This window comes from Amphiprion ocellaris, chromosome 4 (assembly GCF_022539595.1).
Source record: "Amphiprion ocellaris isolate individual 3 ecotype Okinawa chromosome 4, ASM2253959v1, whole genome shotgun sequence".
NCBI classification, from domain to species: Eukaryota; Metazoa; Chordata; class Actinopteri; family Pomacentridae; genus Amphiprion; species Amphiprion ocellaris.
In genome coordinates, this window is record NC_072769.1 from 6,630,217 (window position 1) to 6,655,016 (window position 24,800).

General features: G+C 39.3%; 2 protein-coding genes across 2 annotated transcripts; both read left to right on the forward strand.

Annotated features, from left to right (window-relative positions):
* Positions 1 to 1,109: 1,109 nt before the first annotated feature.
* khsrp (KH-type splicing regulatory protein) lies at positions 1,110 to 13,307 on the forward strand. Its single transcript, XM_023275242.3, has 18 exons — positions 1,110 to 1,400; positions 4,567 to 4,669; positions 4,752 to 4,805; positions 4,891 to 4,927; positions 5,035 to 5,093; positions 5,199 to 5,270; positions 5,363 to 5,420; positions 8,008 to 8,155; positions 8,348 to 8,446; positions 8,536 to 8,643; positions 8,768 to 8,870; positions 9,213 to 9,334; positions 10,009 to 10,305; positions 10,391 to 10,500; positions 10,595 to 10,683; positions 10,772 to 10,975; positions 11,882 to 12,078; positions 12,421 to 13,307. Exons 1-18 carry the CDS (start codon positions 1,311 to 1,313, stop codon positions 12,427 to 12,429), a joined length of 1,959 nt encoding a protein of 652 aa, XP_023131010.1. The 5' UTR covers positions 1,110 to 1,310; the 3' UTR covers positions 12,430 to 13,307.
* A 165-nt stretch (positions 13,308 to 13,472) lies between these two features.
* Positions 13,473 to 22,875, forward strand: dcaf15 (DDB1 and CUL4 associated factor 15). The gene is made up of 13 exons (XM_023275265.3): positions 13,473 to 13,680; positions 14,287 to 14,384; positions 15,586 to 15,724; positions 15,821 to 15,927; positions 16,025 to 16,170; positions 16,260 to 16,421; positions 17,780 to 18,370; positions 18,639 to 18,730; positions 19,420 to 19,542; positions 20,009 to 20,091; positions 20,345 to 20,449; positions 20,607 to 20,722; positions 22,151 to 22,875. Exons 1-13 carry the CDS (start codon positions 13,585 to 13,587, stop codon positions 22,204 to 22,206), a joined length of 1,914 nt encoding a protein of 637 aa, XP_023131033.2. The 5' UTR covers positions 13,473 to 13,584; the 3' UTR covers positions 22,207 to 22,875.
* Positions 22,876 to 24,800: the final 1,925 nt, after the last annotated feature.

Sequence of the window (24,800 nt, forward strand, 5' to 3'; positions counted from 1 at the left end):
GTAAATGAGGCCTTTATACCTCAATATACTCAGAGTTTAAATGACATGCTTCATATATGCAGGCATCCCATAGACATTCACAAAATACCCTTCATGGAACAGGTTGCCTGAAGGTTATTTTTGTAGCGTATTTAAATAAAATCTCAAAATAACCTTCAAGGACCCTTCAAGACATGTTTACAGAGTGTCCAGAGAAGGTTCCCTGAAGGTTGCTGCTTGCTGGTGTTATTATTTTTTCTACACTTGTAACCTGGACTAACCTGATGAACAATCTAAGACATGTGTTTCTTCAGGATGATTTAGGTTATTAATTTCAGCTTTTTTTCTTTTCTTTTTAAGTTCCAGCTGCTTTTGTTTTAGATGATTAATTTGCTTTTACATTTTAAATTCTTAAATAATGCCCTAGTTAATATTTAAAATTTTGCCTTGTGCCATTATTAGTGTTACTAAATCTAAATTTACTAAATGATTGTTCCTTTTTTAAAACTATGTTAGTAGCAGGTTATAATTGTAGACCCTTAAGTACACATTCCCAGAACCTTGAATGTTTCACGTTTCTTAAAACGTTCTCAGACCATTGATTAAAGGTTCCCTGAAGACTACTTGCTGGCATTTTTACTGGCTGTGCACGCTGCAAATTGGAATAACCTGCAAAACAATCTAAAGCATGACTTTTCTCTTTAGTACAATTTAAGTTGTTTTTTTCCCCTTGTTTTACTTCCATTGTTAGGGATGCCTCCTTACTTCAGTGTTCAGGGTTTAAATAAAGGTTGAATAAAATGCACCACACAGGTTTCATAAAATAACCTACCTGGACCCTTTTATTTACGGAATATTCCCAGAATGTTCAGTGAAGATTCTCTAAAGGTTACTGTTTTTTTGTTGTTGTAAAGTTCAGGTTTGTTTTGTAATTTCATCCTATTTAATTTCCAATGTAAAAGAAGCCTCCATACCTCAATGTAGTTTAAATAACGGTTGAATAAAATACTTCCTACTAGTTGGGATTAAAAAAGTGCTGTGAACACCGGGTGTCTGATCTACACTCCCGCCAGGAGGAGGCGATGTTTTTGTGGTTTAACATCCGACCAGAACCCTCGAAAGCATAAGGAAGAAGAGGAAGAAGAAAAACCCGGGGTGGAAGATGCATTGATTGGTTATTTTAAGCAGGGAAGTTTGCCGGCGTGGTAGGCGATCTCACTCACATTGGTGTCCCCGTACGCTCCCGTTAACCTTCCCGCTTCTGCGCAGCTCGACCCGGCCACAGCTATCCAGTCTTCCCCCTGTGCGTCTATTCGCCCCTTGAGAGCAGCATGTCTGACTACGGCGGTCTGCCATCTAACGGAGTCGGCGCTGGGATGAAAAAAGACGCTTTTGCAGATGCTGTACAACGAGCCAGACAGGTAAGTCCGGAGAAGGCAGCCCGGGAGCTAGTTAGCTGCCGGGGAACCGCAGCTAGCTTAATTACTCGTGACGTTAGCTTTGTAGTTAACGAGCTAGCAGCTAGCCGTTAGCTGCTCATTTGTCTCACACGCTCCGCGGTTCGATGCTTTCACTTAAAGCGGGGTGAGTGAGCTGCGATGTTGGTCTCTCTTTAAGTAGAATAATTTTGGTCGCCACCGGGATCCTTGAGTTGAGTTAAGTGGACTTAAGCTGAGTTAGTTCGGTTAACTAGTTACTATAGTTAACGGTAAGCTGCTCTTCAAGTTATTTATACAGCACATTTTCAACAACAGCCATGTAGACAGCGTGCTTCCCAGCAGAGAAATAAGATCGGTGTTTAAATATATCTAACATGTTTCAACATTAAGGTTGAGACCCTGCTGTATTACTTACCATATAACCTGACTAAAATGAAACACTGAGGCTAAAACTAGAGCCCCACACCGATATAGCAGTTAGCTGATATTATATACATGACATTTATGCTACTGGTGTAGTTCTGGTTGATATACATAAATCTCTTCATGTAAGTTGTCTGATAATATATATATTTTTTGTACAGATCGCATTACAGAAAAACATGCTTGAAGTAATTTAGTGTATCATACCTTTTTTTTCAAGCGGAGCAGCTCCATTCTTTACAATAATCGGTGTTATTAGCAGCACATGTTGCAGAGGTCCCATCTCAGATGGTGGAGTCAAGTGGTGTCTTGACAGTAAGCTGCTAACTAGTTTGTGAAATACTTGAAAATGAATGAATGCTGACCCCATCAATTATTTACCTTATAAATTTCAATCTAAAATGTATATAAAGACTATCAACCGACAGCTCTTTGTTGGAATATGAGTAGCAGCATTAGCAAATTAGCAAAAAAAAAGAATCTGTCAGGCTGTAATTAAGACACTACAATAATATTAGTTATGCAAAGTCTTCCTAGCTGGTTTCAATATTGAGATTAGGACCTGCAATATTGCATAGAATACAAATGATCTAGCGACTTACAGTGTTCTATATATTTTAACAAAAGACCCGACTAATTCATTTAAAACAAATAGAATTGCATCTAGATCCTACGATTTCTGCCAACCAACAGAACAAACTACCTTTTTATATTAAGAGACCTGTGGCAGAACCAGGCTCAGGGGTGGCAGCCATCTGCCTCGACCGGCTGGGCTTAAGGTAGAGGGGATTAAGAAAAGGAAAGCAGAGACGGACAACAAACAAGGGATCATAAATATTAGACCCATTGGTCAGACCAATAGCTGCAGAAAAGACAATGCAGCTCCAGAACTAGAAATACCCAAGAGGTTCAGGGAGAGAGAGGATAAAGCTCAAACTACGAGAGAGAGAAAATACAAATACTTAGAGAAAGTGACAAGAATTTAAAAAAACACATCTGGTATAAGCACTTGTGAAGCTTATTGACTTTACAAAAAAAGAAACAGAGCTATAAAAAAATGTGAAGGAAAAATAAATTTAGATTAGATCTGTCCAGGGTCATTTCAAGAATAACTAAAAGCTATTGCAAGAAAATCTGAACTTTAATTCTGATTTGAAATTACCAATTGTGGGACATGTGGAGTGGGAGACTTCCAGAGTCTGGGCACAGAAACATAAAAGTCCTGTCACTTTTAGTTTTGAGATGTAATTGAATCAAGATTCATTATTCCCAATCTATAAAACTTCACGACACATTTCGCAGTTCACTCTGTCATAGCATTGCAAGTGTCCTGAAGTAAATTTGACTGTTGCTTTGAATTATTAATTAACTACAAATGAACGAAGTGATACTTATAATTTATTTACTGAATGAAAGCGTTTCTCAAGTTTCAGTACTAAGGAGTTTTTTCTAGTATAGTCAAAGGTTAGGATTTCACCCAGTGGTTGCTTTCATTCTTAACAAATGTCTTGATTCTTTTCTCCTTAATAAGATGATAAACTATTGAAAAATGGTAATATGACTTGCTTATATTTGTTGTTTTTTTTTTATGAATAATGACTCCAAAACCAAGAAAATTTAAGTCAGCTGCTGATTGCATTCAGTATTAACATGAGTATTTGGTATTTTTTTCCCTTTAATTAGTCTATAAAATGTGCAAAACATATTGTAACTCACTTTATATTGTTTATTTTGTGGATAGATAATTCATAGTGAGTTATCCTATTTAAAAGCAGGTAAATATATAGTTTGACAAACTAGCTAGAGAATGTTTGAAATTTTTGCTTGACCGATAACTGTCTTACTGCAACACTTAATTAGTTGCTAAAATTTAATTTGTTTTAATTTAATTAATTGTAAAATTTATTGCCATTTATTTTGATAAATGGTTAATTGTTTGAGTATTTAAAAAAAAAAAAACCTGAAAATAGACAATTGTTTGATTCCGGCTTCTTTCATTTGATTGTTTTCTGGTTTCTTTACTCATCTATGACAGTAAAATGAATATCTTTGGGTTCTGGACACAAAACAAGACATTCAAGGACTTCTCAACATTTTGCACCATTTATAAAATAAGGTACTAATCAGTTATTTGAAAAAAAAAAATCAAGAATTGCAACAAAAATAATTGTTAGTTGCAGAATAATTTCTATTCTGTGTAGACACTGCTGGTATTATGGTTGCACCAGTTATCCAGTCATTTGCGAGGTGGATCATAAAAGAGTGGTCAAAACTGATGCAACAGAAACACTGATATCTTGACATACTGGGGATCAAGTTCCAAAAATCCTGCTGCTACTGTTTTCATAATGCCTATTACTTAGTACTGCCTTTAGATAAAACCTCACAGCCTGGGAAATATACCCACTCTGCATTTTTATCAATGGCTTTGTGTTCCTTTTCTAGACATTTCTTGTCCATATGACTATATTATGTAATGACATCATCAGTTAGTGCTCACCTCATGATTAAACTGATTTTCATGTATTATTGAAATGCCACTTTAAATGTGATTATCTTGTATTTCTATGAAATCATGTTTATACAACTGAACATAGTTAAAAGGTCATTTGCTCCTCTAAGTAATGTTGAAATATTCTTACTAATGCTGGCAAACCTACCTGAAAGTTCTTCTGAGCTACTTTGTGTATGTGTTTGATTTAATCCAATGTTTACCTCTTTCTAGATTGCAGCTAAAATCGGTGGAGACGGTGTTCCCCCAGTGACCAACAACGGAGGAGCTGAGAGCTATCCATTCACAGCACAGAAACGATCCCTGGAAGAAGCAGGTGGAACATCGGAGCAAACTGTTTTTTTAAATTTACGTTTTTTTGACAACATTGTAAGACTCACCTCTTCTTCTGTTTCCAGATGAACCTGATGCCAAGAAGGTAGCATCACAGAGTGAGAGAGATTCAGCAATGTGTACGTTAAATAAACATATTGATCCTATTACAAGCCCTCGCTCTACTCAGTGTCCAACCACTCACAGGTTCATCTTCTGTTACAGCTATTGGAGCCCAGCTAGCTGCTCTGTCCCAACAAAGGTATGTTAGTATTCCCTTTACACGAATGCTTTTGTTACTTATGGTTATGAAAGAGGTCCTTTTTATAGATCATAATTTTGCATGTTGTGTCATGTGTCTGTCTGTAGTGTCAGGCCCTCCACAATGACAGAAGAGTACAGGGTACCTGATGGCATGGTCGGTCTCAGTGAGTACATGAACATGCATTTCCTAAACCTTATATATTAGGCCATGTCACCAAGTTGAACGTGTTCAATCTAAATTTAAAATGTCTTTGCTGTTGTTCCTACAGTCATCGGCCGAGGAGGTGAACAAATTAACAAAATACAGCAGGATTCTGGCTGCAAGGTCCAAATTGCTCATGGTGAGTTATGTGTGAAGTACCTCAAATTTGTTAAATATCATGATTTCTCAGCTGCTCTTGGTGGACTCATAAATGTTGTCTGATCAATTCAGACAGTGCTGGTCTTCCAGAAAGAAGTGTTTCTCTGACAGGATCACCAGATGCCATACAGTAAGTCGGTCTTTGATTCAAATTTGGTGGCAGACAGTATTTTTTTATTTATTTTTTAGTTGACTTTTGAGCATAGTGTAATTCAAGTGGTCTGAAAGGAAAATGGACTTGCACCACTTTCTGGCTCTGTTTTAAGCCTTTAGAAAACCTAGGCCATGATGGGAGATTTTAGCCGGTCATAGCGCTTTTCACTGATTAGATGTGCAAAATTTAAGAGGAGAGCCAGTTGTGGTTTTGCAATGTGCCAGATTTCTGCAGGTTGCAGCTTTAAAATATAGTTTTTCCACCTTTGAAGCTGCTGCACCACTGTTTTCAAAAGCCCTTTCGAGCCATGGATGTAAAAACTTGTTGCCTTCATCAAGCTGTTAAAGTGACATTCAGAAATTGGTCACTTTTACATTACCTCTTGCCGCAGCTTTATCCAGGCATGCCCACAGCAGTGACGGAGAGTACCACGGTGTGCGTTAGAGCCGCAGCTATCGATTATTTTAGTAATCGAGTATTCTATCGATTATTCTGGCGATTAATCGAGTAATCGGATTCCACACAGGCATGCACGTTACAGCATCAAAAGTGGAAGTGAGCGCTCTGTGCAGCAGAAATAATCGTCCTGGACACATATATAGTATAGAACAGGGGTATAGTACATATATAGCATAGTACAGGGGCATTCAACTAAAACTCAAAGCCATGGGAATCCTGCATGTATTTAGCATCACTGTAACCATGACAACAAGTGAACGCTATGTCATCTGCCTGCTGACGATCACATGATTGCGATCCCATTACAAATCCACCACTGTGGACTTATGAGTCAGAAATTATACAATGACTGAGAAGCCTTGGTGGAATACTGCGCACTCTGCGTGCTGGTATGGACTCAAATGCAGCTGGATCTCAACGTCTTTCTAAGACCCGCACCTTCTCTACTTCCCATTGGCTAGTGATATTAGTTCGGTTGAGAGCAAAAGCTACGTTCCCCTCATTCCATTGGTAGATGAACTCCATTGGCAATGCAATCCTATCTTCTTCTTTTTTTTCCGAGCCAAATGCTGGCGCCGCAGGCCAGAATTCCGGCACAGTGCCTGAATACTTAAAGAAAACATACAATGAAGGTACATGTCCACTAAACGCATTTTTCCTGCATGTGAACGTGGTGCACCTGAAAATCGCACGCATGATAGGCGGTCACTAGCGGACCACAACATTGTCACATGACAGCGCTTGAGCTTCAGCGGGCTGCTACCTGGACAGGTGACCGAGCTTTCAGCTTGACGGTCCCGCAGATACATCGGATAAACATAGCAGCTCGGCCACAAACTTTCTCTTTTATTTCAAAAATCCTTCAGGGAAAAGTATTTCTGAAATCATTTGAGGCGAGAAATGAGCTGTGCGGCAGCTGAATCTGTCCTTGTTTTAGTTCACCAACAACTAGTTTAGACGACCGTTTAGACCGCAGACTGGTTGGGCACTCCTGCCACAAACAATAGAAAAGCTGCTGGTTTTTAAAAAAAAAAAAAAAAAAAAAAAAAGCGTCCTGTCAGATTTAAGGACCCGGTTTTTATCTAATGAAGTCTGGGTCCGGCCTCGGACCGCGGTCCACCGTTTCGTGACCTGGGGTCTAGCATGTAGTTGATTAAACGAAGCCTCGATTCAGAGAATTTTGCCTCGAGGAATTTTAGTAATCGAATTACTCAACTAACTCGAGGAATCATTTCAGCCCTCGTGTGCATGCAATATTATTCAAACATGAATTGTGACATTTAGGTGCCATCACATAAACAGAACGGAGTGCATGTCTGGAAGTGGGCTAAACACAAAGTTTGGTTTCTGGGGTATTTTTATTCATGGACATCTGTAGAATAAAATAGCAACCAGAGGATTGATGGCTGGTTTAAGCAAACTACCCATCATGTGTTAATAAAGTGCAGTTTTAGCTTCAGAAATTGGATTATGTAAGTCTTCATTTCATAGTGCTTTACACTATTGGAATGAATTTGACCTTTACAGAAGCATATTCTTTTAGTCTATATACAAACAACTCCTTGCTAAGATTGCCAAACCATGGTCCATTCTGTAATGTTGATCATTTGTATAAATAACTAGGTGTGTGGAGGAGTTCAGCGGGGCTAATTAATTTAGAGGCTTACATCAAGTGTCCTAACCTAACCAAGCACAGCCACAGACAAAAAGAAGCACTGGGATTTGGGAACTCCCTTTATGATGTGTTATGATTTGCCCTTGTTTTCATAGTTATTTGGCCTGTGTACCATTTTGGTTCTCAACTGTTAACAAATGTTAATAAATTAAGTGACTTAATGTTTTCCCTACCTATGATTTTTACTGTGTTCATATGCCAGAAATTAATTTCAACAATTCAAGGCATTTCACATATAATCAGTCCATTGCCTGTAGTAAACCCTGCAATTTTCTGAGAAAATGATATACTACAGGTGCAGCTGAAAATTGCTCAAACTGCCTGGAAAGACTGAGGATAGTGTGATTAGTAACTGCATTGCTTGTATGCCACATTGGCCTTATGTTCTTAAATGATTTCATCAGCTTTCTCTTTTGAATTTGCTTCCAGGAGAGCCAAGGCACTTATAGATGACATTGTGTCCAGGGGTCATGAGTCAACCAATGGTCAGTCAGGTTCAATGCAAGAGATGATCATTCCTGCAGGGAAGGCTGGTCTTATTATCGGCAAAGGAGGAGAGACCATCAAACAGCTGCAGGTGAGACTAGAGCTCGGATGATCACTTGATTTAGAGTTTTTACTGTGCAAATGCTGAAAAGGAACTTCTTAATAAAAAAAAGTATGTTCTGATTTCTAATATCACCTATTTGAAAAGTGTGAACAGTACAACATGCTGTGATTGCGTTAATCTGCCTTGTATCTGTAACATGCCTCTGCTGTAAATCCCTAGGAACGAGCTGGAGTTAAAATGATTCTTATTCAAGATGGATCTCAGCCACCCAACATAGATAAACCGCTACGCATTATTGGAGACCCCTACAAAGTGCAGGTGCTATTTTGGGCACAGTGGAGATGTTTTCAGTTAAGTGTTATTATTTGTTAAATCTTAGCAATTCCTTCTTTGTGTTACTTCAATAGCAAGCAAAGGAGATGGTTAATGAGATTCTACGAGAAAGAGATCATGCTGGTTTCGGAGACAGGAACGAATATGGATCAAGGATGGGAGGAGGAGGTGGCGGCATTGATGTGAGTAATGTCTGTGTGTGTCTGCAGCAGCACAGTTACAACTGACTATATAGTCTAATGCATGTTTTTTTTGGTCATTTTGATAAGTGAGATTCAATAGCACTTTTGCTATATAATTCTCCAGATAGCTGTACCCCGACACTCTGTGGGAGTTGTGATTGGTCGCAATGGGGAGATGATCAAGAAGATCCAGAGCGATGCTGGAGTGAAAATACAGTTTAAGCCAGGTGAACTCTTCAGACATTTTTGTAGTACAACAGCCACATATTTCATTACATGTCACAAATGTAATAAAATGCCAAAAAAATGTGTTTGATGCAAAAACAAAAACTTGGTAAGTCAAACATTGCTTTTTGTCCAAATCACTTTCCACCATTTCATTGTCAGGAAAAGTTCCTGCTGCTGTTATTGTTACTAGGTACAGAGATGTATTGTTCCACATGATTGAGACATCAGTGGAGTTTATCTAAAATCATTTGTCCTATTCTGACAAATTCTCCTTTTTTTCCTGTACCATCTTTATAAATCCCTTATCAATAAACTGGACTGCATTTTGTCATGTCTGACAGATGATGGAACGAGTCCTGATAAGATTGCTCATATTATGGGTCCACCAGACCAGTGTCAGCATGCGGCCTCCATCATCACTGACCTGCTACAGAGCATCCGAGCCCGAGAGGAGGGTGGGCAGGTAAACCTGTTACTGCGATTTTTTTATTTTTATTTTTTTTTTTGTGATAGATTTTGTCATTGCACTTTGATTTGCAGTGTAATTTTTAAAGTCAGACTTTAGTTTAATAGTCACTATGGAATAGAGTCAATGGGAAACCATCAAAAATCGAATTGCTTTATATTTTAATGCAAAGATGAGAACTTAAAGGCATGAATCGCTTTCAACATGTATTTATTGCAATTTTTATTTGGCTTTAAACAATTGAACAGAGAACAATTATCACACTATCTGTGATTGTTAAATTAAATAAGTAGTAATAAAAAATGAAACCATGCCAGTAAGAAATAATGGGACATTTCTGTAAACAATCTCAGTCACTGAAATAGTTTGGTCATTTACTCATGGCTCAGAAGCAGCATCTAAGTATTGAACATTTCCAATCAAGTTACATAAAGTAATGATGACAGCAACAGAGCTCTGGGTTAGAAGTGCTGCATAAAGTATATCTTTCATTGCCATCTTTGTAGTTGACTAATGACATTGTTTTGAATTGCAATTTTGATTTGAAGATAATTGTTCAACTCTCTTGCTGAATAAAGCAATTGATTTCTTTGAAATGCTGATACTGATTTCTGTATTGATCCAAGAGAATCTTGTTAAAGTACCTGGTACGTGTTGTGTTTTGTCCACAGGGTCCTCCAGGTCCTGGTGCAGGAATGCCACCTGGCGGTAGAGGGCGAGGTAGAGGTCAGGGCAACTGGGGTCCTCCAGGAGGAGAGATGACCTTCTCCATCCCTGCTCACAAATGTGGGCTTGTAATCGGCAGAGGAGGAGAGAATGTCAAGTCCATCAACCAACAAACTGGTGCATTTGTGGAGATATCTCGTCAGCCTCCACCAAACGGTGACCCAAACTTCAAACTTTTCATCATCCGAGGGTCTCCACAACAGATTGATCATGCAAAGCAGCTTATAGAAGAGAAAATTGAGGTATGAAGGAATAAACACTGTAAACAGTTGTCAACACCCTTTTAAGTGAGTCCTAGTGTGAAAGGCCTCTTCCTGTTTATCCCAGGCTCCATTGTGTCCAGTGGGTGGTGGTCCTGGTCCAGGAGGACCAGGTGGTCCAATGGGTCCCTATAATCCTAACCCCTATAATGCAGGGCCTCCTGGTGGTGCTCCCCAGTAAGTACAACCCACAGCAATGTTACATTTTTTCAAAGGAAACTCATGTAAATCCTCAATTTTTGCATTTAAACTGTCCTGTGTGTCTCTGCAGTGGAGCTTCACCTGGTGGTCCTCAGTACTGTCCCCAGGGTTGGGGAAATACCTACCAGCAGTGGCAAGCCCCAAATCCACATGACCCCAGTGAGTACCTTATTTTGTGCACTAACTTTCATTTGTTGCTAGTCTCTTTTTTTTGGTTTCCTTACTTAATTTCTTTTCCCGTCTTTAGATAAGGCAGCAGCAGACCCAAACGCAGCATGGGCAGCCTACTATGCACAATATTATGGGCAGCAGCCGGGGGGCGCCATGCCAGCCCAGGCTCCTGGGGCCCCTGCAGCAGCACCAGGGGACCAGAGCCATGCAGCACAGACCTCTGGGGGCCAGCCAGACTACACTAAGGCTTGGGAGGAGTACTATAAGAAGATGGGCATGAGTAAGTTTGTCTAATGATGCACCATTTTATCAAAATGTAAACTTGAGCAGCTGAAAAGTGATACCACAATTTTTGAATGCTCAGTTTATTTTTATTTTTTTAGCTTTGTGAACAATTAAGAATTTATAATTATCAAATATGTTCAAAATCAGAGACCTAAACTGTAACCCTCCTATAACTTCACCCTCTCAACCCTATGCAGTTTGTGGGAGTTTTTTTTTTTTTTAAACTCCTGTCATATTTTTACCCACTGTGGGTTCATTTCTAACTGGAGTATAAAGTCCTGCATTGCTATGGAAACAGCACAACCACGGCTAGAAGTCAAGAGAACTCCAAAATGTTTTTTTGTGCAGTATTACAAAGTTATAATGCTATAAATCATAAACAGAAAACTGAAAGTTGAATTTCTTTGATTATTACCTTGACAAAATGAAATGGAAATGAAAAAAGTAAAACTCAACTAGGGTTGGACCCGAATATCCAGTCATTACGGTGGTATCTGAATATTTATTTTTTGATCTGAATATTTGGATTTCCCCATTCTATACTTGTCTCCTCTTGGCTTTGGGTAAACAAAGCCTGCAGTTCAGCTCAGTTCATGGGTTATCTAGGAGTGCAGAACGCTGTGTTTTTAACAGAAGCTGATTAGTGCAAGACTTAATTTTTTCTTTTTTTCTTTTTTTTACAGCTTTTTAAATGGGGCATGCAGAATACAGTGATTTCTCATTTTTTTATGTAAAATAGTTATATTTTGTGATTAAATGGAAAGTCACAGAAGAATAATTCAAGGACCATTGGTAGTGCTGAAAATCCAGCAATCATTTATTAATAATTTATTGTATATTCAGATGATACAGCTGTATGACTGCAAGTAAAATTTACATTTGCGTGTTTTTTTTTTTCCAGCCCAGCCAGCTGGGGGTGCAGCTGCTGCTCCAGGTACAGCAGCCGCCCCTACAGCAGCTGCAGCAGGAGGAGCTGCAGCTGGAGGACAGCCGGACTACAGTGCAGCCTGGGCTGAGTACTACAGACAGCAGGCTGCCTACTATGGACAAGCAGGCCAGGCTCCTGGACAGGCAGCTGCTCCACAGCAGGGACAACAGGTACTGAAAATGTAGCGGGTATCTAAAAATAATCTAAAACCTGCCAAGGTTGAAGCAAACTACATAAAATTGGTTGCTAAAATGTTTAATATCCATTTTTGTGGAAACATTTTTTGTGATGTTTTGTATATAGAATGAGGTCTATCAAACAATATATAAAAAGTATATGATAAATTGTTTTAGTAAAACATGATTTTATGCCCTCTAACATGAGGAATCTGGTATGTATTAACAGTTGATCCTGCAAGCGTGTATGAATAAATTTTAGCTTCACCAAAGTGAGAGAATGTTCACGTCTTTAAAGGCTGATTTAATTGTATAATGTTTAATGTCTCTTCTCAGGCGCAGTAAATGAGTGGCTTGGTCTTTTGGACAGATGTGGGGGATCTCTGGACTTGTTTGTTTTTTCCTTTTTCGGCTTTAATAAGACAAGACCATGGTGTACTCACCCCACCAGACATTTTCTATACCAACCTTCATATTTGTATTTTAAAGTCAAAATCAAAGAAAGAAAAGGGAACACATTTTGCCCATGCATTGAACAAAGCACTATAAACAACCTGGGTTACCATTCAGTTTTCCTCTTCACTTCACCTACGCCTTGTAATGATTGTTTATGAGTTGTTTTTTTTTTTGTTGTTTTTTTAAAAATGTGAAATAATAAGCATCTTTGCTTGCAAGCTAGCACAACATCTCAACACTGACTCACATTTCATTAGTTTTCCCCTTTGGTTTCCTGAGGGTAAAAACTGTCTAGCAGTATTTTGAATATATTAAAAAAAAAAGTTTATATGAAAGAAAATCGTAAAGTTTTTGGTCCGTTTTTTTCTTTTTCCTGGTACTTTTTTTTTTTTTTTTTTTTTTAAACTTCATTTTTAACAACATTCCTGGTGTACCTTGCAGGTCTATTTCTCCCCTGCTGTCTTGATTTCTCATTTTTAATTTTATTCTTTTGTAATTATTTTACTTAAAAGGGGTCTTGTGTGTCTGTATACAGTGTACGCTACTGACTAGGAAAAATGGATGTAAGTTGGCTGTAATAAGGCACTAACTGGTATGTAAGTTGGTGCATGTATGTGTTTGTGTGCTTGACTCCCTTCGGTTTCATTTCTTCATCCTTTACTTTTAAATTTTTTTGTTGTTCTAATAGGTTGTTACTGTATGCCGATTTTTTTAATGTTATTTTTTACAGCTTGTTTTTAAATACTTAAATAAAAACACTGAAATCACGTGTGGTCAACACCTGGATTGACTGTGGGGGGATTAAGGTGCACTAATCGAGCGCAATGACCATAATCATATTTATGTTGAAAGTGGCTGATTTCTCTCACACACGCACACACACACACACACTCTGCTGGTTTTATGGTGGCTTCCCGCACCCTCTGTTGTGCCCGACCTTTGTTTTGATGGATGCACACACCGGCCTGTGAGCGCAGCCTCCTGCCGCCGGGGAGCCAATCGGGGCGGACCTGACTGCAGCGGGGGACAACGGCTCAGAGGGAGATGGCGCCCAGCTCGAAATCTGAAAAGGACGAGAGCAAACAGAAAACCCAGAGAAAACACAAAGACCATGTTGTGAAGCTTCTCATGCGTGGGAAGGTGGGTGTAAATAATCGAAATGCGTGGCATTAAATGCGAAAATGATGGTTCCGCAAATGGTGTGTGACTGTTTCAGTGAAGGCCTCCTTGTTTTCAGAAGCTTCTGGGGCTAGTTAGTAGCTAGCTGCTAACTAGCACAGCGGCTAACTAAAAACAGCCTAACGGCTACCAACTGTGAAAACCATGCGATACCCCTGCTTTTTGGTGATTTTACTCTGCGTTTGTTTCTCAGTGTGGTTTATTTTCATGTAACTGAAAGGTGTCAGCGTACTAGACACTAAAGCCACAGACAAACCTGTTAGAGAGCCGAGGTTTGCAATAGCTTATAAGTAATTGGCATTAGCTTTAGCTTAACCGCAGTTTCCAGGATTTCACAGCTCATAAGTGCAATCTCTACTCGGACTATGCAGCAGCTTTACTTCACAGATAACTGAGCTAATATATGTGTGCTTGAGGCCATTAGACATTCAAGAATATTACTTTGCAGTGCACTGAATGAAGATGAACCATCATGACTGAATAAAACGCATGTCTGTGCATCATGTTGCTCTATCTGCAGTGTGTTAATAAACTACAACTATATCCTCTCTCTTATCTTCCCTGCAGCTGTCAGGACAGTTTTCTCAGCGCCTGTTCAGGAAGCTGCCACCTCGAATGTGCATCCCATTGAAGCACATTGTCAGCGAGGAGTTCCTGAGAGCAGGGTTTGTGTGTTTAAGCACCTTGTCTCACGCACTGTATTGTATCACATTAAGTAAAGTACGCCTGCACAATACTGGGAACATTTTTTTCGACGTTTTGCGCCAGATGTGCAACTCTCAAACAACTTTTTCCAGTCATTCTAGAATGACTGGGATGGTTTTATAGGGGAGTGCATCTGCATTTAAAAAATACCGCTACAAAAAGCCATTTGGAACCTTTCTCATGTGGTGTAACTCAGGCAAAGGCATCCATATTATTTTCTGCTTTAGATGGCACTTGGACCTGGCTCTGCACTCATACAGAGCTCTGTGGTGCTGATTTACATGGTCTAAAAATATACATGTTGTCTTGTGTAGTGACAGCAATTGCAAAACACCACCGAGAGTGTACTTGTTTTTGGTCATCTTTCAATCGTCCTTCCTGTAGCTGAAATATTTCCATTCAACTGATGTGTACTTCTTCTTGCAACCAGGTTCTTGTTTTCAGTGTTTCTCTTGTTTCTTGCTCATTTGCTGCACATATGTGGAGCCTGCATGTCAGCAAACTGTGTGACCTGTAAAAACATTTGTAGAAACTCATTGTATCCTAGAACCCTTAAACGTAAGTAAATGGTGTTCAATGAGATTGACTTCTTTTGTAGATTAGTCATGGAAAATGAGAAACGTGGGAGTTTTCTTTTTTTATTAAGCAGCAGCAAAAGTTGGGTTATTAAATTATGTCCACACTGTGTTGATGATGCTGAAACAAGATATTGTGCGGCCCTTATATAAAACATTATTCAACTTAATTTCTAAAAAGAACTTATTCGTGTGTAAATCAGTCCTGTTGATGCAAGTGGGGTTACATCAGTCCTCTTCCAATACCAAGTACCTCTTGCCAGGGTGTCTGCCAATACAGTAGTATCAATGCTTGCCTTTCCCCATTTGCTTAATTCCTCCTATGGATCATTTTAAGGTGAAGCAAAGTGTAATTGTAGACTGAAACACCCCCCCCCCCCCCCCCCCCCCACGTGAGAATAGTAATAAACTGAAGGTTGAAACTATCTGTTTTACGATGACACTGACTAAAAGCTGTATTTAAAATGATTCATTCTCTTTGTAGCAGATACCCAGCCTGCTTTGTAAATTTTGTATCTACACCAGTGCTGTTCCTGTCTAGCAGACTGGGTAATTTCATAACAACATTCCACCTTTTTGTTTCCAGACATATCTTCCTTGGCTTCACCAAATGTGGCCGCTATGTTCTGTCTTACACCAGGGACTGTGGAGAAGATGATGATTTCTTTTTCTATACCTACCATCTCTATTGGTGGGAGTTCAACCTGCACAGTAGACTCAAACAGGTAACCTAAGAAGACAATTTAATGTTTTTGGATGGATTGTAGTTGAAGAACTTATTTATAGCTTATTTTCTCTCATTGTTGGTTTCTTGTCTTTAGGTCCACCATGTGCGACTGTTTGCAGGAGAAGAAATCTACAGTGACCTGTACCTTACTGTGTGTGAGTGGCCAAGTGACCACTCCAAAATTGTCATCTTTGGCTTCAAGTAAGGGCTGATATGTTCCAGTTTCAACCAGAATAATGTTACTGGATTGCGTAGGTTTTGATAAATATTTTTTTGTGGATGTGTTTCTGCCTGCTAGCACACGCAGTTCAAGCTCTGTTCTGATGAACCTAATGATGAGTGATGAGAACAACAGAGACATCTACATCACCATAGCCTCCATGCCACCTCCTAAACCTTGCTCTTACTGCTGTCCAGTTCCCTTAGCCACAACCATACGCACAGGTAAACAGTCATACAGAGATCCAGCGCTTTGCTGCTCTCACTGCCTCATTTTGTCTCTTTAATCCGCTTTTATCTTTTCCTCTCTACAGGAAGTGGCGAGTGTCTTGAACATGGATATGTGCTCAACAGCAAGTATCAGGTGGTGTATCCGTTCCCCACTTTCCAGCCAGCTTTCCAGCTGAAGAAGGACCAGGTCATCCTGTTGAACACTAGCTACTCTCTGGTGGCCTGTGGCATCTCACTCTGCCCAGGTAACACACCTACAGAACACATTGCCAGTACATGATTTCAGAATCTCAAAGTCCACAAGCGTCAGTGCAGACGCTGCATGTAACCGAAACAGTCAGATTGTCTGCACAACAAGCATGCTGCCTGTGCTCCAAAAGTAAAGTAGACATCATTTTGTAACCGTAACTCATGTATGTACTTCGTCCTTCTTGTTATTGCCATTAATAATGTGAACCTCATGCAATTTCTGGGCATTTTTTGCCCTTATCACATTTTTACTCACAGTGGGCTCATTCTCCATTGTAATATAAATTCCTGCACTTCCATGGAAACAGCACAACCATGGATCGAAGTAGAGAGAACTCAAAAATGATTTTTTTTTTGCAGCATAACAAAATTATAATGCAATAAATCATGGACAAAAGAAAAAAAACAGGTTGACATTCTTCGATTATTCATTTCGCAGAATTTGAAAAAACCTGGAATCAGCATGTACAGCATTTTTAGAAGTGCCCATAGGTGTTATCAATACTGGAAAATTGTTGGCTCTACATAGTATAGATATTTTGCTACATTCATTTTTTAATTTGTTTCCATAGTTGTCCTCTATCTGCTCTTGTAAACACAACTGGCAGTTCAGCCCAGCTCAGCCAAAAAATCCTTGAGTTGTTATGTGATTGTGAGTCGCAGCTGAGTCAGTCATGGCTTCTCGGTTGTGCCATGGACCACAGAATTTTTTAGTTCTTGCAGAATCTGGTTGCTAAAATTTTTGTATTTTTCACAGTAAATGAGGCCTGTAAAATAAAATGATTTTGATTGGTACCACAATTTTAAGCTTAAATTTGACTTTTCAAAAAGTTAAGTCACACATGATTAGTTAAAGAAGCGTTTGAAAGTTAATAATCTGACAGTTTGTCTTGCTTACACAGTTTCTAGCCCTGATAAATTATGTATTTATGGTAGTTAAAACAAAGCCCTTCACACACCCTCTGTTTAGACTTTTTCATGTAGTCCTGTAAAATACATTAAAGGAGCTGTTCTTCTTGCTGTCAGAAGTTTCCCATCATGTTCCCTAATGTGCAGCATGTTGGGAGCATGTCCGTATCCAAATATGTTAGACTGCAGCATCTCTACTACAGCCCACAGCTGTCCATAGTTAATAAACAATGAATTGGCCTTTAGACATTGCGTCCAGGTAGGTGTAGGGGGAAACACTGCTTGAACAGGCATACAAAGACCTGAAAATACTGTTGTAGTCAAGATATCAAATGTTGTCCTCTGTGCTGTCACACTCAATTTCATTATCATGCTGATGGTTTGCAGCTTGATGTCAGCATAGGATTGTTAGTCAGTTCTGTTTCTTTGTGTGCGTCTCTTGCAGGTAAGGAGGGTCAGTCATCACAGATCCTTTACACAAACAGAGCAGCGATGTCAAGTCAAGCCTCGACGTCTCTTTCCTCTGCCCCCTTGGCTTCTTCTTCCTCACTACCTCAGGGATCTCCCGAGAATCAACTGCCACCTAGCAGGCCCACCCCCGTTCCTTCATCTCCTAGCCATTCACAAGCTGCCATGCGAGTCCGAGAGTTTGCTGCTGACCTTTTCAGACGAGCCCAGGGGGGAGGAGGTGTGAAAGAAAATGAGGGCCAAGGGGAGAGGAAGACATCTGATGGTGGTGAAACAGAGGCAGTGAAGACACCAGGAGACAAAGGGACTAATGCAGAGACTCCGAGAGAGGAGGAAGACTGTAAAGAATGGAAAGCAGAGGAAAGACGGACTAATTTGCTTCAGGCATCAACATCAGGTGACAACTACAGTCTGTCACAGGGCTCTGAACAAGTGATGTCTCCTGCCTCCTCTTCGTCATCGAGCCAGGAGGTCAGCACCAACGAACCTGGATATGTGAACTACTCTCGCTTGCATTATCGTCTGCAACAGCCAGGAGCGGCAGAGCAGAATGCAGGAGGTGCAGGAGGTGAGAGACAATGAAAGAGAATTTCATCGCCCACTTAACTCAACTGGTTGAGTGGGTGGCCCATAAACAGGAGCTATACTCCCTGACGCAGTGGCCTGGGTTCGATTCCAGCTCTCGGCCCTTTGCTGCAGGTCTTCCCCCCATTCTTCTCCATACTTTCCTGTCTACCTCTTGACTAACCTGTCTAGTGAAAACCAACAAAAAGTCCAAAAAAAATTAAAATAGATGTTTTGTTGAAGAAATGTGACTGACATTATCCACTCTTTAGGTTATGAAGACGATAAAGTCCAGCTACCTTTCACCGTTACTGATTTGAAAGGACGGAACCTGCAGCTGGTCAGCGGGCCGCACAGTGGACAGGTATTTGTTTATGCTAGATCATGTAATTCAGTTTTATTTATGTAGTGCCAGTTCACAACATGCCATCTCATAGCAGTTTACAATATACGGAGAACCCAAGAAATCCAAATTTCCTTTTGGATTCCTTTTGAGCAAGTGCTAGCTGACAGTAGGAAGGAACCAAAAAATATTTTAGTGGCTGTATTTTCATAATCACTGTAAAATATATGAAGAGGCAATTTCTTAAGTAACTATTCAGTTTGAAGTTGTCCTGACTGTCCTTTAAATGCTGAATTGCTAATTTTAATCAGTGATTAGCTGAATATGTTTGTCTCAGAGCACTGCCTCAGTCTGGTTTCACGAAAGAACATAGCTTGGTTTGATTTGATCTACTAGTTAACACAATAAGAAACAATCTGCTTCCACATTTATTAAACACATTGGTTGCTAAAGGTCTGATAATAACAGTAATACAGCATCTAACTCAGTGAAAAAATTACTTTAACAGTTCTTTTAGAAAGCCTTGTTCGGAGTCTGATTCTCCTTTCAGTTCATAATTATCCTGTTCTGGTTACATGATTAAGGTCTGTGTTAGTGCAGCGGTAAAACACCATGTCTTCTGTGCTACCCTACCCTGCATAAATAACGATTGTTTGCTGTTGATACTGTCAGTGAATTTTGTGTAAGTTGTGTTTTTTTTTCTCTTGCAGAGTGTGTGTGTAGAACAGTTGACTCTGGACTTTGAATATCTTATCAATGAGGTGATCAGGAGTGATGCTGCCTGGGCCTCACAGTTCTGCTCCTTTAGCGACTATGATGTGGTGATACTAGAGGTCAATACACACACACACACACACACAACATACATATTGTAGACTTTCAAGCTCTTTTTCCTCCCTAATGATAGTTTATTCCACCTGACAATAATCCACTGCAGCTTTTATGAAGTTCTTCATTTATCCAGGTAAATTCCATGTTTCATGACACTTGTAGTCTTTGAGTTGAATGTTTTCTACTTCATCATAACTATTGTTTGCACTGTCCAGCACTTTGTCAAGAAGTTGTTGAAGTCAACAAATACTGCTTAATAGCTGTTGACTGCAGGGCACTAGTTCCTGAGGGGAGGAGTCCAGCGCAAGTGACAGGAACTTATTAAAATAACCAAATATTACAACTTGTTTCACAGTTTGTCTCAGTCGATGGCATTTAGATGCCATGTTTGGACACATCATTAAAACATGGAAGATAAAAACATTTTTCAAATGAATCTGAAGGTAATTTGTGTTTGATATTTATCAGGTGTGTCCAGAGACCAACACTGTGGTGATCAACATTGGTCTGCTGTTACTGGCTTTCTCCAACTCGGATGAGGAGCACTGCAGGTATTTCCTCCATGACATTTACCTTTATTCAAACAAACCCACCTCCTCATTTCCCAGTTTGTACATCATCAGTTCCTTTCCTTGGGTCTGGTCGTCACGTCACAGTCCCTCCCACCAGAAATGTGAGCAGAGGAAGAGACACCAGAAAAAATGGACTGAGGCAACAGGCATTAAAATAAAAACATTTGTGAAATGAGCATCCCTCTTTCTGTCACTCACTTACTGTGTTTCTCATTGTTTCTTTTTTTTTCAGGCCAAACACGTATCATTCCAACCTACAGGTTAGCTGGGACCTCAACACAGGTGTGTGTTGCACTGTGGGTGTTGGCGACCTCACAGAGGTTAAGGGTCAGACCAGGTGAGCGACTACTGAAGCCCTGTCACACACACACACACACACACACACACACACACACACACACACACACACACACACACACACCTGCCTGTCTGCCCACCTGTTTCCTGCTTCTTTTAAGTTGAAATAAAAATATCTGTCTTTATGTCTCTCTCAGTGGGAGTGTGTGGAGCTCTTACAGGAAATCCTGTGTGAACACGGTGATGAAGTGGCTGGTTCCTGAGAGCAGCTCCCGCTACATCAACCGAATGACCAATGAAGCTCTGCACAAAGGTGTGTGTATATGGATACAGACACAGGCACATAGACAGAATCCTGATCTACCTGTTGCATTATATACCCTCTAAGAATGACCCAACAGTGTCTCTTAATGCTGTCCAGATAGTCTATATTCGTATGAAGAATGTCAGAAGAAAGTCGGAGGCAACTGTGTTGGACCAAGCAGCCCTCGACTTTCTCCTTGTAGGGTGTATCCGTTAAAATACTAAAAAATAAGCATTTAAATAGAAGTAGTCAGAAACTGCAACTGTGATTTATTTTTCAGTTTGGAAACCTCTTTCTTTTGATAATACTGATATTTATTTTCAGGTTTCAGAGTAAATTAGCTCTGAAATAAGGTTTATTTGCATTCATGCCATGTTAGATAAGAAGATTGATGTCATGCTCCTGTATGTGACCCAGTATTTCTTGATCTGCTCCTATCTAAGGAATAAACTGGCACGGAATAGCTGCTTAAAATGGGGTATTTCTGTTTTCACGCTCGGATTAAACCATATATAACTCAGTAATTAGTGACCAGCACATATGAGATTTAAATGTGGCAGTAGAGAGCTTTTGTTACCTCAGGACAGGGTCAAGCTCACCGTTTCCATCTGTTCACCGTGTATATGCAACGCTAAGCTGACCACTGGCCATTTCCAGCTCTATATGTACTGAACAGACAAAACTCTCAGGAACATTGCTCCAGTTTGCAACATGATGTTGTAATACCTGATGTTCCTGTTCAGGATCCATTACTGCTTTGCTTCTGAGGGCTGCGACACTTAGTTAATTTATTGACAATTATTTAATGAATCCCCAACTATTTTTGTAATTGATTAATCGGTTTAAGTAGCTATTTGAGAGTAAAAGGTCTAAATTCTCTGATTCTAGCTCCTTAAATTAGAATATTTTTTGGTTGGTTTGTTTCTCTGCTTTTCTATGACAGTAAACTAAATATCTTTGGGTTGTAGACAAAACAGGACATGCGAGGTCAACATGTCAGGCTTTAGGAAACACAGATTGACATTTTTCACCATGTTTTGATATTTTATAGATCGAACAACTTCTTGATTAACTAGGAAAGTGATCAACAGACCAATCAACAATGAAAATAATCACTTGTTGCAGCACTAGTATTTTTGTTAGTAACAATAAACTGCATTTAGATTTGTTGCAGCATTGTAACTACTAGTGTGACCATTAAGGTAACAAGGACTTGCAGTAAATGACACTGATTGGACCCCAGGCACTCAACAATTTGCCTGACAAAATAATTTACATGTTATTGGACCTCGTTCTTGCTTTTTTCTTTTTGGAGCAAAAGTGCCAACCCCTATTGAAAGTTTTACAGTCATTGCAAATTTGTGCGTCTTTGATTTGTCTGTTTATGTAAATACATGCAAAATGAAATCCAAGCCTTTCTTGTCTTCTCACTTGCAGGCTCATCTCTGCAAGTGCTGGCAGATAGCGACCGATGTACCTGGATTGTGTTATGAAAAACAAAGAGGTCCACAAGTGTCAAAGTAACAGAAACACACACATACACGTCAGCGTGGCCTCGTCTCCAGTATGGAGCAAAACTGCACACATTCAGAGGCCGCGCTTTGGTAACATAGTTAAAACACGTGTCAAATTAAAACTGAACAAAGAAAGCTCCAGAGGAAGAACTGTAAACATGAAGTGTCATAGGTAGTTTTTTTTTCTCTTTTTGTAATTGTGTACTGTATTATTGCAACCACCAAAACCAAGAGCTGGACTGAACGAAGTTTTAGTTTTTACTTTCTGTTTTTATACTTAAAGGTGTACTGTTCTTCTTGTTTTGTGTGTGCGTGCGTGTGTGTGTAAGTAACTGAACGTATGCAATATCTACCTATGTGATGTTCACAAGGTGTGTATGGATGAGTTTAATGTGTGTGTATTTGACACATTCTGCTGCTTCTGAACAAGTTGTTTCTTTTTCAGTCTGGACCAGTTCAGTCTAGCTGTGTGAAATCGTACGGCTGCAGTATTTAAAATGAGACAGAGTTGACTCAGTACTGCTTCACCAGACTCTTTCTGTTTTCTAAAATCTTCCGTGGAAGTAGGTGGTGGTTGGAGTCACCTGGAATGGAAGTCAGACTGTATTCAGCTGGGATATTTTGTTAAAATAAAATGTTTCAAAAGCTTTTAGACTTTGTTGTGTTAAGGACTGGAGAGATGGAGAGTACTCCACAGATTTAGCATTGCACTATTAGGTTCAACAAAGATATCTGTTCTTCTGATTTTCCCTACATTACCTAAAATGCAGCTCAACCCCTACAAGCTTGTCTGGAGATTTGAAGCTAGTAGTGTGTGAGGTAGCCTTGAGTAGAGATGAGGAGCGAGTTACAGAGCTCTGGCAAGCTCACTTTGTTTTAACTCCACACCACATGATTTATTTTATTTTCAGGATTAACTTACAAGTGGCATCATTGAGGGGTTGACCAATATGTTTTATTGTTTTAGTTTTTTCAAAGTTCCGATACTGATATCAGTTAATAGTAATCAATAAAACCAATAGCCAATATATACATCTGTAGTAAAAATGAAAATCCTGTGGTCAGAATCTAGAATAACACAAACTAGAACATAAGGCTTTCTTGAAAAAGCCTTTTCTTTCTTATGTAAATTATTTTATCATAAAGTGATCTGAAAATTTACCGATTAAAAAAAAAGCTGATTATCACATCCAATAATCGGTTAACACTTTACTGTCATTTAAGGACAGATTCAGTTTAGCTCCCCTCTGTAGCCACAAACGATGTATGACATTAAAATAATGTATACCATAGTAATATGTACCTCTAAACAACCTTTGATGTGTAAAATTGTTACTCTATAATAGAAGAGGGCCATAGAAAAACATTGATACCAAATAAAGCTGATCTTTTATCTCAAATATTGTTATCATAACTGCCTTTTTTTGTGAAATCCTTATAATATGTAACTCCATGCACTTTTAACTTTTGATAAAATCTAAACATTTGGTTACCACTAATGTTACAACGTGTCTCAGATTCTGTAGATTCCATTTCATTTCCAGGACTTGCAAGTCAAACCTCAAATGTTTTGTGTAAACCTGTTGGAAGTGGTGTGGTTTAGCAAAGACCAAAAACATTTTTTTTGGAATGATTTTATAAAGAAAATGTCTGGCACGAGTTTTGAGAGCAATCACATCTCTTTAGTTTACAGTGAGATTAAAGCTACAAACGTTGATCACAGATTTAAGTACAAAGGTCTTCAGAATAACATCAAGAGGACCTAATTTAGAAAAGGTTTCGCAGCACAAGCTAGGGACAGAATCCACTTTTTACAACATCGCAGTTAGCAGTTGATTTCACCTTTCCAGTTTTATATTCTGCCCTCATATATGGATAAATGTAAACATACCCTTGTTTCTATGTAGTGCTCTTTGGTGGCATTCTGGTAGTTTGATGTTCCTGAGGGACATCCCACTACTAGATATAATAGCCTATAATAATCTGTTTTTGTTTTTTTACAGTCCCAAAGTCTAACACTTAATTCAATTAGCATCACTCATGTCACATGAGAAGCTGCTGGTTGAGCATGTGCTCTTTAGAAGGGATCCATTTAAAGTCACCATATTCACATGCTTGGTCCATCATCATCACAATAAAAATATAGCTCAATACTCCTGATGGTGGACATACCACAACATATTTCTTAAGGCAATAATGGTTAAACAACATACAAATAGTTTGGATATATGACGGCATTCACAAAAGGTACCTAATACAGGTTTATCTACAGTATGTCTAACATGTATGCTGAGAAAATAAACATCTACTTTTACACTACAAAAAGCTTTGAGATAGCTGTAGCTGGCACATCTAGCTGGTACAAAGGTTGCCATCGATACAGCAATGTAAGTGCTGCTGATTAGGTGGGATAAGCTTTGGCCTTGTGCTTTGGCCCACTTAAGTTGCACAGCATCGTTGAAGGTGTGGAGTTGCACTCGAGTCATCTGTCTAATAGGACTTGTATGTGTAGAAGAGGGATTATGGAAAGAATAGAGGGATGAAGAATGGATAAATGGTTGGATGAAGGACAA

Bases quoted from the DNA above. Each gene is read 5' to 3' on its own strand.
- khsrp (XM_023275242.3), top strand. From the start codon at position 1,311: ATGTCTGACTACGGCGGTCTGCCATCTAACGGAGTCGGCGCTGGGATG. The intron at 4,670-4,751 runs GTGGAACATCGG...TTCTGTTTCCAG, and splicing joins ACGATCCCTGGAAGAAGCAG to ATGAACCTGATGCCAAGAAG. The intron at 10,684-10,771 runs GTGAGTACCTTA...TCCCGTCTTTAG, and splicing joins CCCAAATCCACATGACCCCA to ATAAGGCAGCAGCAGACCCA.
- dcaf15 (XM_023275265.3), top strand. From the start codon at position 13,585: ATGGCGCCCAGCTCGAAATCTGAAAAGGACGAGAGCAAACAGAAAACC. The intron at 18,731-19,419 runs GTATTTGTTTAT...TTTCTCTTGCAG, and splicing joins GCGGGCCGCACAGTGGACAG to AGTGTGTGTGTAGAACAGTT. The intron at 20,092-20,344 runs GTATTTCCTCCA...TTTTTTTTTCAG, and splicing joins TCGGATGAGGAGCACTGCAG to GCCAAACACGTATCATTCCA.